The sequence below is a fragment of the Schistocerca nitens genome, chromosome 9 (assembly GCF_023898315.1).
Source record: "Schistocerca nitens isolate TAMUIC-IGC-003100 chromosome 9, iqSchNite1.1, whole genome shotgun sequence".
NCBI classification, from domain to species: domain Eukaryota; kingdom Metazoa; phylum Arthropoda; class Insecta; order Orthoptera; family Acrididae; genus Schistocerca; species Schistocerca nitens.
Window position 1 is genome coordinate 249,700,798 of NC_064622.1, and position 12,534 is coordinate 249,713,331.

General features: G+C 37.0%; 1 protein-coding gene across 1 annotated transcript in view; it reads left to right on the top strand.

Annotated features, from left to right (window-relative positions):
* The window catches only part of LOC126203914 (carboxypeptidase D-like), a 266,351-nt gene that overhangs the window by 168,181 nt on the left and 85,636 nt on the right, over window positions 1-12,534 (top strand). Inside the window, exons 15-17 of the mRNA XM_049938305.1 lie at window positions 880-958; window positions 1,227-1,328; window positions 6,285-6,393. Of these exons, the coding sequence (XP_049794262.1) occupies window positions 880-958; window positions 1,227-1,328; window positions 6,285-6,393 (290 nt within the window). The remainder of the gene's footprint in view (window positions 1-879; window positions 959-1,226; window positions 1,329-6,284; window positions 6,394-12,534) is intronic.

Consider the following 12,534-nt stretch of genomic DNA (forward strand, 5'->3'; position numbering starts at 1 on the left):
TGCACATGCATGAATCTGGCAGCTCTGGCATGCAAGTAACATCTATCTGCTTGCTGCAACTGCTTACACAGCCAACAGCCACATTTCGGTAACCAGAAGCAGGAGAAAGTACTACTCATATGTGACTCAACTTTGCGTGTGCATGAGCCTGCTTGTAACTGCTCAAACGAATCTAATGTAAACAGTTGTGACGTCATGCTCATCGGAGGCAATTTGTTGTTATGAAGCATTCCATAGCCTTCCTAAAGCCTTTGACACATGTTGCTGTTGGCAGACACTTGTATGAGCACTGTGTTTTGTTGTTGTATACGATACATTTCCTTTACAATTTGTGTTTTATTTTAGTTTTTTCTCAAGTTCATGTTTTATTGCTGCAGTATTATCCTGCAATAGTGGGATACAGTAATATCCTTTGTTAGAATTTCGGTTCTTACCTGTCAAAATTACAAAAATTTAACTGAAAACTAAAACAATGAAAAAATCTTGGAATTCTAAAAAATCACTGGGTTTTTCCCAGTTTTCCCCCGGATGAAAAAATTCCCGGGTTTTTCTCGAATCTTCCGGTTGTCCCGGGTTGTATACACTCTGGTTTTTTAAATGTTCATTTGATGGGCTGTGATTAGAGTACCACTTTTGCTGTGCTGTTATGTTTTATTGCTTTTCTGACATTGACGTAATACCTTATTCGTATTGAGTACCACTTAAGAAAAGTTCCTTTAATTTCAGTGGAGAATTAATGTATATTTGTAACTTAAATGAAAATCAAGAAACATATTATTTTGCAGCCAAGAAAAACTTTCAATCATTTATGGCCTACAGTGTAGAGCTGCAACCAAAGCATGTCTCAAACATTCATAATTGTCTTCTCTGTCTGTGCAGTGTACCAAATGCTGAGCTGGATACTGTGAATGAAGCAGTGATTAAGATGTTGTCCAATAGTTATTCGGAACACATGCCGGTTAGTATTTCAGTCACTTGTTTGTATCATCAGTCTGTACAGTAATAGCCCTTGTTATTATCTGCAGAATTTTAGAGTATTATGTGTAAACCTTTTCCTTTGTTTATTTTATTTAGTGTTTGTTTCCCAAAGGCACTTCCTTTGAAAGGACCAGATAAAGAGCTGACAAAGAGACTACAGACTGTGTTAAAATTGTTCATAGAAAAAACATACAGAATGTTGTATTGCTCCAGTTTACATCATTTATATGCTTCCAAAATATTTTCAGGCAATTAAAGACTGTCCTGCCACAGCTGTTGGTAATGAGAGATGGATGAATGCAGAAAACCAGATCCTTGCCACAGTTTACCAAGACTTCTCTGTTCCAATGGTAATGATTGTTAGACAGCTCTTTCTTTTCTCTTTTATCAATGGAATTAAGAGTATCTTACTATTTAAATTAATTTACATTCTTTTTAGAATAAATTATTAGTTTATTTACTGAACTTAGTGATGTGTCTGTTGTTTTCTTTTCTTTTTAGCTGCTTATTTTTTTTATTTCACCACCAGTAGAAAATTCCTTGTCCATCATGTATGTGCTACAAAAATTAAGGGTCACTTAATACGAATCTATTCACACTATGCATGAAATTGAGTATTTAGCATGCAGATTGAGTCATATTACTACATACCACATTATTGTGTTCACATTTTTACACCTCTGCTCCTTTTTTTGTTGTTGATATGCTGTAGTAAGAACAAACACAATTTATGGAATGTAGTACTTTATAGAGATACATGTAAAATATAATGAAGTTCAGGCTGAACATGGCACAGAACACATCGACAGGACAACAGTAATACAGGTTACAGAATAGGCCAAGCACTCATTTGCAATTGCTTAAATAATACTGTTTCTTTGGCGGATCATCTGAGCATGCCAGGGACCTGACCCAGCTGGCCTCTATAAGCAGGCCTGTGAACAGTATGGATGTGCAATCTCTGACATTGTGCATGTCGTGAGTGAAAGTAAATCAAGACATAGTCAGAAACTTTGGGTTGCACTCCATAATCAGTGTACTAGCCATCTTCAAGTGATTTACATATGAACTAAATGTGCTTACTAAGATGGATTTACATCAAATAATAGTTTGTGTAATAGTCCAAGTTGGTTCTAGAATGACAGCAACAATGAGCAAGAAAGTGCAGCCCTTGGAGGGAGAAATGTAATCTTTATGGTAGATTAAACTGAGTTCACGGACAGGACTTTAATCGCTGTGTTTCTGGTGATCTCTCACTAGAGCAATCACGAATACCTCACAACTCAACAGAAAGCCTTAAGTCCCACTAACTTTTCTGTTCTGTTACCGATTCTTATTTGAATGTCTTAGAGTGTGTATGTCTGGCAGACATAATATGCATAACAATAGTCTTTCAGGTGAACAATGACAGCATTTCAATGTAATTTATGAGAAAGTTTATATCATCAGGAAGAAGGTTATTGTGTAAAGGTTCCACAGTTCATAAGTATTTGAAGAAAGTCATATTTCAGAACTGCCAAGTGCTGCTGATAATAAGGAAATATATTAACTACTGGCTTCAGTAATCGGATTAACTTACTGTACTATGAATTATTTACAGTAACCTGCATGGCAACATTCTTACTGTGGGATCAATTAAAATAAAAGGCATCCTGTCTCACTGTCAGCTGTAGTAAAATAGATTAAACAGTAACAATAAAATATACTGACAGAGTTAATCAGCCTATGTGTACTGTCATAATCAGATTCGATCTTTTTGTGTGAAGTGTACTCTATGTACTGACAACTGTACATGAGATTTATGTTTAAAGCACGCGAGTTGACCACACGAAGCCTCTACACTGTATCAAAGCACCTAAAAGTGCTTACGCTATCCATACAAATGTAAAACAAGGAGCTTACAAATTAAAAGGCAGCTGCAGCATTCAAAATGTAATTGATACAAACATGTTATTGGTGAAAATATATGCAAGATGTGATCAAAAAGTAATGGGAATTTTTAATTTTCAAAACTTTTTATTTTATTGGTGTATGTTTGCATTTTCAGCTGCTTTGATTCAGCTGTTTTCGATATTTAGTTTATTGTTGATAGTCAAAAAGGTAATACATGTTTTGTTTGTCAAATTTTTATTTTCAAAAAAGATGGATCAAAGAATTTGCATTAAATTTTGCTTAAAAAATGGAATAAAGTGCACCACCACATTCTAAATGTTAACTATGATGAATCTGCTCTGAGTAGCCAAGAGTTTACAAGTGGTATAAATGTTTCAAAGAGGGTCAAGAAGACGATTAAGATGACAATTGTCCTAGATGCCCTAGAACATCGATTACTGATGACTATGTGGAAGAAGTAAAGAAATTGATTCTGGAAAATCACTGAATCACCACCAGAGAGGTTGCCAACTGCTAAATTGATCCAGAACTTCCAGAACAATGATCCAGAACTTCTAAACATGGTTATAACAGGTGACAAGACATGGGTATGTGGGTATGACGTCAAAAACCAAGATTCAGTAGTCCCATACTCCCAATGAAAACTGCCGTAAGAACTAAGATGAAAGGAAATTCAACAAGTTTGATCACATGTAGAGGTTGTCCTCACTGTTTCTTCAGTTAAAGTGGGATAGTACATCATGAGTTTCTGTCTTATGGTTGTATGGTCAATCAGGAATCCAACTGGAAGTTGTGCACCGTTTGCATGAAGCAATCCAAAGACAATGACAAGAACTGTAGCAAAAACCTCTATTGGAAACTGCATCATGATACTGCTCCTGCTCACACCTCTATGCTTGTTTGTGATATTTTGGCAAAAAACAAAACCATTGTTGCCTCAGCTACCTTATTTGCCGAATATGGACACTGTTACGTCTTTCTGTCCCTGAGGCTGAAGAGAACTATGAAAGGACATTGTTTTGCCACCATTGATGAGATAAACACAGAATTGCTGAAGGAGCCAAAAATTATAATGAAAAGTGAGTGCTAGAAGTGCTTCGAAGATGGGAAAAGGTGCTGGTGTAAGTGTATTAGATCTGAGAGGGATCACTTTAATAGGGATGAAGTTGATGTTCATGAGTAAATAAAGACTCTTTAAGAAAAGCAAAATTTCCCATTACTTTTTGATCACACCTTTTATGTATTATGCAAACTGATGATGGATTTTTTTTTTTTTTTTTAAAGGATGATTTGTTTTTGTGAGACATAATCTGGGCTTCAATCCATATTTTTTCAAGTGATATAAGTTATCTATGTCAGTGCCACCTTTGTAATTGGAGGCATCAGAACTTGAATTCATTGGAAATTCTTGACAGAGATAAGATTAAAAGTAGCCAAATGTCTAGAAAAAAATTAATAATTGTGAAAGCTGAGATTATTATGTATGTAGAGTCAGGTTATTATGTTTTTATAGTCACTGAGCACTGTGATAGAATGCAAGATATTACTGTTTCAATTATTACTATCATTTGGGTGACTGACACTGATATCACATTTCCTGATCAGCTGTAAAATATTTTAATTGTGTCCTACATGGGCCAGTAACATTACGATATGAAATTACTTCTTCACCTGTAGTCATTCATTTTTATTGGAAGATGCTAATTTGCTTAAATGATATCCATTAATATCATTTGAAATTTGTGATCTCTGAACATAAAATGAAATTGCTTGTGTGGTTCCACAATACAGTTCCTCCTCCTATTCTTCTTCTTCTTCTTCTTCTTCTTCTTCTTCTTCCATTACAGGCCAGCTAAGTTCCATATTCAAGCCACATCTAGCTATATGCTTTCTCTAATATTCCTTCACCTGTTCACTTTTTCCTTCCCTTTCTTCTTCTATCCATTTTATTCCCTGTGTATTTGGAACTGTTTTGGAAACCTTCCCTACTGTTAATTTTGTTTCTAAATTTTGTTCTGCCTTGAATTTCTTGTGTGTGTGCCAATTTCTTCCAAGTTTTAATGCACTTTACTAAGCCTGTTGGGTTTGCTTTTTAAATACCGAGCGAGGTGGCGCAGTGGTTAGCACACTGGACTCGCATTCGGGAGGACGACGGTTCAATCCCGTCTCCAGCCATCCTGATTTAGGTTTTCCGTGATTTCCCTAAATCGTTTCAGGCAAATGCCGGGATGGTTCCTTTGAAAGGGCACGGCCGATTTCCTTCCCCATCCTTCCCTAACCCGAGCTTGCGCTCCGTCTCTAATGACCTCGTTGTCGACGGGACGTTAAACAACACTAACCTAACCTAACCTTTTTAATTTTTCAAAATACTGTACAATATTTTTTTATCAGTCAGCTAGAATCAATTTTTTTAATCTTCTTCCCTTCTTTAAGTCTTGTTTTTGAATTTTGTCACTAAACTTTTCTGCATAAGTGTATGCTTCTGTATTCCTGTGTCATTTACATGTTCCCACTGTTGTTCTGTTTCCCAGTATCTTCCTCACAATCAGTCTTGCCTTTTAACTCATTTCTTAATTTTCCTTCAATTGACTCAGAAATTAGTGTTTCTGATGGATGTGTGCATTCTAGCAATATTATTGTGTAGTAAGAATGAATTTTTTACACAATGGCTTTTTATCTTGTACTAATGGATTTTTTCACCTCCATGAGGCTGGATGACTTTTCCTAGATTCTGTTCTATTTATATGATTCACTCAAACTTTTATAGGGAATTTCAGAGCTCACCCATCTACATAATTAGCAAATTAACTACTTTCAGCCTCCTCCTTATTCTTTCATGGTGCTACATTTTTCACAAACACTGCAGGTTGTACTTTTCTTCCACCTGTTTAACATTTTTGTAAGTCACTATATCCACTTCTTCTGGCTTGCCAGTTTCATTTACAAGTATTACATGTTTTGGCTGTCTCACTTGTAAATGGATCTCTGCTCCATTGGAAATCATGCTTAGCTTGCCAGAGCCAGTAACACCTGACCTTTTGCTATTGTTACTGTCTTACCTTCTGAAAAATCACAAGATAAACAAAAAACTAAACTAGATCAATAATCCATACTCTTATTATTGCTTATCAGTTGGGAACTTCATCTACAAAGTGAGGGACAGTTTTTTTTTTTCTGGAGTTCATCCACATTTCTTTTCTCCTTGATTGTGTCCATATGTCACAGTTTTCACTCAAAAAAGAAAAAACTGTTGTAAGGACTAGTTTATTTTTTGTATGTTTTCCCTTGTTTCTATTGTGAAGAGAGAATGATTCTTATGTGATTTATTTTTCTTTGTTCCAAAATTAAATCAATACTGTATCACGTTTTAGTTGTTTTCCCTCTATTTTATTTTATTTTATTTTTATTTTTAGGTCGTGTCACATATAACATGCTGTCAGAATCCCCAGCTGTCTCAACTTACTCCACTTTGGATGCAGAATTTACGTCCACTAATGCGTTTCATTTCTGCAACACAACAAGGTTATCACCTCATATTTTAGTAAAATTTTTAATTTATTTGCAAAATCACAAAATAGGCTATGGTCATGCCTCATAAAATGAAGAAATTAACATTTTTGAGTATTCTGTTATTACTAATTGTCATTTAGTATGCAAACCTAATCATTTTGTTTACAGCTGACACGAGTGGCACTAATTTTTACTTGTCACCCAAAGATATATTTTGCAGGTTGTTTCCATTATGTTTTATCATGTGAAATGTACCACCCAAAGTTTCTGATACAGGGTCTTTCTGGAGAAAAAGTAAATATTTGAGGAGATGGTTCTGATCACAGCTATTATAGCCTTATGAGAAGAGGAAACAATGATACATAGAGCTAGAGCACACAGCAGAGTTATTGATAGAATATTGATTATTCCTCTTATTAATGACTTCAACATACCTTCCAGCTCTCTATGCTGTAGTGTATGTGTGCTGTTGAGGCTGCTTGTCACTACAGAGTCCACAGTGTGAGGACTAGGCTCTTCTGTTCACATTTAGTCTGTAGGTTTCACTTTGTTCAGTGACACACAAGAATCAAAAACTGATTTGCCACTGATCATATGAGATGAAATAAGCCACATCTTTAGTACATACCATAATAGAGATTTCTGACTGTCTATACGGTAAACAGATACAAAAGAGTAAATATAAAAGCAGTTTATAAATACCATAAATATTAAGACAATGAATATAGTGTTCAGTACACATTACAGGTACGAACGTAGTGACACAGTTAACATACCAAACTACCAAAAATGAAATATAATGGCAGTATATGAAATGGATAGATTGCTACTCACCATATAGTGGAGAAACTGTCATAGACAGGCACAACAAAAAGACTGCTAAACAAGTAAGCTTTTATCCAAAAGGCCTTCCTGTGAATTAGACATCACACACACACAGGCATGAAAACAGAATTAAAAATGACCACTGACTCGGGCTGCTGGGTTCAGATGGAGAGCAACAGCACATGATGGGAACAGCAGTCTGGGTGGTGGGGGTAAGGAGTAGCATGGGGCAGGGAGGGGGAGGGGGGTAGCAAGGTAGGAGTGGGGGACAGTTCGTTGGAACATAGAGAGATAAGGTGAGGAGAAAAGCTTTGTGCAGTTAGGTGGTTAGACAGAGAGTGGTGTTGGGGGGGGGGGGGGGGTGATGAAAAGGAGAGACATGAGTAGACTACGGGTTTGTTGGTGAAATAGAAGGCTGTGTGGTGCTGGAGTGGGAACATGGAAGGGGATAAGTGGTTGAAGGACAGTGACTAACGGTGGTTGAGACCAGGATGGTTACGGGAATGTAAGATATATTGCAGGGAGAGTTCCCAATTGCTCAGTTCAGAAAAGCTGATGTTGGTAGGAAAGATCCAGATGGCACAGGCTGTGAAGCAGTTATTGAAATGAAGAACATTGTGTTGGGCAGCGTGCTCAGACCTGGGTGGTCCAGCTGTTTCTTGGCCACAGTTTATCGGTGGCCACTCCTGTGGAGAGAGAGCTTATTGGTTGTCATGCCCATGTATAACACAGCACAATGGTTGCAGCTTAGCTTGTAGATTACATGACTGGTTTCATGGGTAGCCCTGCTTTTGATGGGATAGGTGATGCTTGTGACTGGACTGGAGTAGGTGGTGGTGGGAGGATGAAGTATACTCATATTTAAATAGCAAATACAGTGATTAAATACAATTAATAAATTAATATAAATGATGCACAACAACATTCTTTAGATAGTGACTACAGCTATTATCTTACATTTTAATAACCGCTGTACATTTGTCAATTGATAGGCCTACATAAGCATAGTAAATGGTGAGTGTAGTTGCTTTTACAAAGTGAGCTCAGCACTAGTCAGATCATAAAGCTCTTTCATGCAGCAAAGTGAGTTGTCCAATAACAACTGTACAGTCTTTCTTTAAGGATTTTTAATGACGTGATCTGAGCACTTTGTGATAGTTTATGGAGGATTTTCAAAGAATTCACTTTGTGTGTGTTACCAGTTTTTGTTAGTCTGTACCATGATAGGTCATAATCTGTCTTAGTTCTTGTGTTGTTGTCATGAATTTCTTCCCCGACAACACCTATAATCCCACTGCTTTTTACAAATAGTACACAACATGCATGTACAGATTTACAACTGTCAGTAGTCTGAGCCTGGTAAAGAGATGGTAACAGTGATTTCTGGGACCAGTTTTACACATTATGCATAATGCTCTTTCATGTGTTTTCAAAAGTTTGATAATATAAGAGGTGTGTCACCAAATGAGAAGGCCATAAGTAATATGTGATTGGAAGCGTCAAAAGTGCATTACCCTAAGAAAGTCCATACTTATCGTGTCTCTAAGTTTCCAAGGGAGCTAGAGACTCCTGAAATCTTTTTGCACACCTGGCTTATGTGTTCTCCCAGTTAAGTTTGGAATCAATATGCATTCCTGACAGTTTTAAAGATTTTTTCTATGGCTTTGGGCAACTGTAAAAGAAGCTGTTGTGTTTTCTCTGAGTTATAGAGTAATTTATTTGATCAGAAACAGTGGAGGGCAAATTGGAGTGGTTCTTGTGTACTATTATCCAAAAATGAGATATTCTGATGTGAGGTGAGCAGAGTTATGTCATCAGCACAGCATTATGTAATGAGGCAGGTTGTTGATAGTGATGATTAAGAAGAAGGGTCTACGAACTGAGCGCTGTGGAACACCAGTACTGACTACTGCCAGAAAGGAGTATTAATTTTTAACTATGGCAATCTGTCTTCTGTTGTGAATATACAAATCTATTACTGCTGTTCTGGATTGCATACACCATAAAAACCACAAAATTCTAGTTTTGCTATGAGAATGTCAGAAGGAATGCAGGTAATTTCTTTGCTTGGATTGCATGAGACAAGTGACACCATATTACAGTTTTTGCAAGGTTTTAATGTCTGGTAGACCATTTCCAAAATGGATTGTTGTAATCCAACCAAACTGATTGTTACTCAAAAGATTATATGTCACAAGACAGCTACTCAATTAGATATACATAAGTATCTCAAATACCTTAGAAAATTTTGATGCAACTGAGACTGGATGATAATTTTGAGGTAGATATTTATAACTATTTTTAAACACTGTGTAACTTTGGAAATTTTGACAGTAGTATGAAAAAGGTAGATTGGTTCCTGCCATGTAGAGGAGACATTAAGTTGCAGACAGGCACAACAACACGACTGCCATACTTTTAAGCTTTCACTCATGTGCTTGATTTGAGGGATTCTCTTGAGCTATAATACGCCAAGTTGTCTTGCATTTACTCAGTGTACTATCTGTGTACCTTTCACAGACAACCTTTTCTTCCCGTATAAGCTTAAATTTGCAAAATGTTTTACATTTTTTGTATACTTCATAAAAGATGTCCTTCTGATAAACTTTGCTTACTGGCATTTGTATATGCAGAGTATAGCAAGAGCATGTTTTGTCTTATCCGGGTCATTTCCTGTCTGTACCAGTTAAACATTTTATTTTTATATTTTCTGGAAGAGTTAGTTTTTATTATCAGTGAGCAGGTAAATCATAATTCTACATATTTTCTAAAGTAAGAGTATGATCCAGGTATCTTCCTGCCCAATTAATGAGGTTGCTAGAGCTTCTTTATTTTTTTAAAGTGCTTGGTATTTTGTGTAATTGAACCCCTTTGAATATTAGTGATAGCTGTTTTCATGTGGAATCAACATACATGGTTGCTATATGCCAGTTACAGAACAGTATAAGTAAAGTTAGTGGCATCTATCAACAAAATGCCACTTACGTTTATCATTTGTGTTTGTAGCAGTATTGTATCAGCTGCTGGTGAAAATCATAAAAGAGATGATACTGACACAATTTAAAGGCACATAAAAGGTCAAAACTTTTTACATAAATTGGAGTTGTAGAAATAATCAATAACTGACTTGTTGAAAGAACCACAAAAATGTCTAACACAACTTCCTACAAGTCAAACTTGGATGGCTGAGAGGGTATTTAGGACCTGCTTCTTCTGAGTGCCTTATCCACTGTGTGACATTTTTTGGTAATCAGTGATGAATTTTGCTTTCCTGGTCCAAGAGGTTTTCTTTAACGTACCTTTTAAGCAGTGCAACAACACTAGACCCTTCGAAACAATTGTAAAGTCCTGAGATTGTTGTATGGAAATATATTATCATTTTAATTGTATGAAAGAAAATTCAGTTGAGAATACTAATTAAAGAATTACTGGCCAACTCTCACCTTCAGGAGATAAAATGTGTTTTGCTGTGACAGACACAAACACAATTCTTAGCTTATGGAACTAATAATTCTTTTGTTGAAGAGGAGGGAGGGATATGTTGGGAAAGTTAAAAAGGAAGGGAGGGTCATCCAGACACAACGAATCTAGATATATGGGACATTCCATTTCAGAATTGGGGGACTGATGACCTTAGCTGTTTAGTCCCCCTTAAACATCCCAACAACCACCACCACCACCATTTCAGAAATCATTAAGGAATTCAATATTCCAAGATCCTCATTGTCAAGAGTGTGCCAAGAATACAAAATTTCAGGCATTACCTCTTACTGTGGACAACACAGTGACTGACGGTCTTCACATATTGATTGAGAGTAACAGCCTTTATGTACAGTTGCCAGTGCTAACAGATAAGCAACACTGCAGGAAATAACTGCAGGAATCAGTGTGGGATGTATAATGAATGTATCGTTAGAACAGCACAGTGAAATTTGGCATTAATGGGCAGACAACTGAAAACCTTGACCTGGTCAGATGAGTCCCAACTTCTCTTGGTAAGAGCTGATGGTGAGGTTCGAGTGTATCACAGACCCCACAAAGATATGGAACCAACTTGTCAGCAAGGCACTGTGCCAGCTGGTGGTGGCTCCATAATGGTGTGGGCTGTGTTTACATGGAATGAACTGGGTCCAATTAAAATGATCATTGACTGTAAACAGTTATTTTCAGCTTCTTGGAGACCATTTGCAGCAGAATGAATGGAATTTTTATGGATGACAGTGTGCCATGTCTCTGGGTCACAATGCTTTGTGATTGGTTTGCAAAACATTCTGGACAATTCAAGTGAATGATTTGGCCACCCAGATCACCCGACATGAATCCCATTGAACATTTATGAGACATATTTGACAGGTCAGTTTGTGCACAATATCCTGTACTAGCAACACTTCCACAGTTATGGATGGCTAGAGAGGCAGTGTGGCTTCCATTCCATGCTATCTGCTGCACTCACCGTGCAAAAGGAGATCCAACATGATATTAGAAGTTATTCCAAGGCCCATGACCCAACACTTGTGTCTGGCAAAGTTGAGGCGAGGGACCAATTGCGGGCGACATTGCATCAAAGGATCGCTGCAATCTGTTGCTCATGTGTAAGGCTCTTAAGAGAGGACTGAAAAAGCTACCTTTCTTAGTTGGTGTCTTGTTCAAGGGGCAGACTGATCTTCATCTTCAAGGCATATAAAATTTGTTGGAAAAAGCAAGCTATTTCAATGGAAGGAAAGAATTCTAAAATACTATGGATGAAAGGACTTGAATATATTCATTCAGTAAATCACACCAGACATGAACATAAAAAACAGTGTCTTAACTCTCCCAGTGCTTACCCATAGTCAGTAGAAGAGAAACAGCATGAGAAATGTTGAGTGCACCATAAGCATTTCCCAACTAGGGTGCAATGAGCAACTCAGGACACTGATTTGTATTTGCAGTTGTGAAGAATTGTCTCCCAGAAAGTATCCAGTTGTAACTATGGATGAAAGGACTTGAATATATTCATTCAGTAAATCACACCAGACATGAACATAAAAAACAGTGTCTTAACTCTCCCAGTGCTTACCTATAGTCAGTAGAAGAGAAACAGCATGAGAAATGTTGAGTGCACCATAAGCATTTCCCAACTAGGGCGCAATGAGCAGTGCAAAATGTTGCATGCAATGCACAGCTACTGCACTCAAATGGTTAAAGGTGTTACTTCTAAGATTCAATGTGGCTTATCTCGCAGAAATTATTCATGTTGGGTTTGGGTATTAATGTGAAGGTTAACAGTTAAGTGTTAATGCAAAGCCACTCGTGTACTTCAGTAGCTGCACAGACTTGCTGCAAATA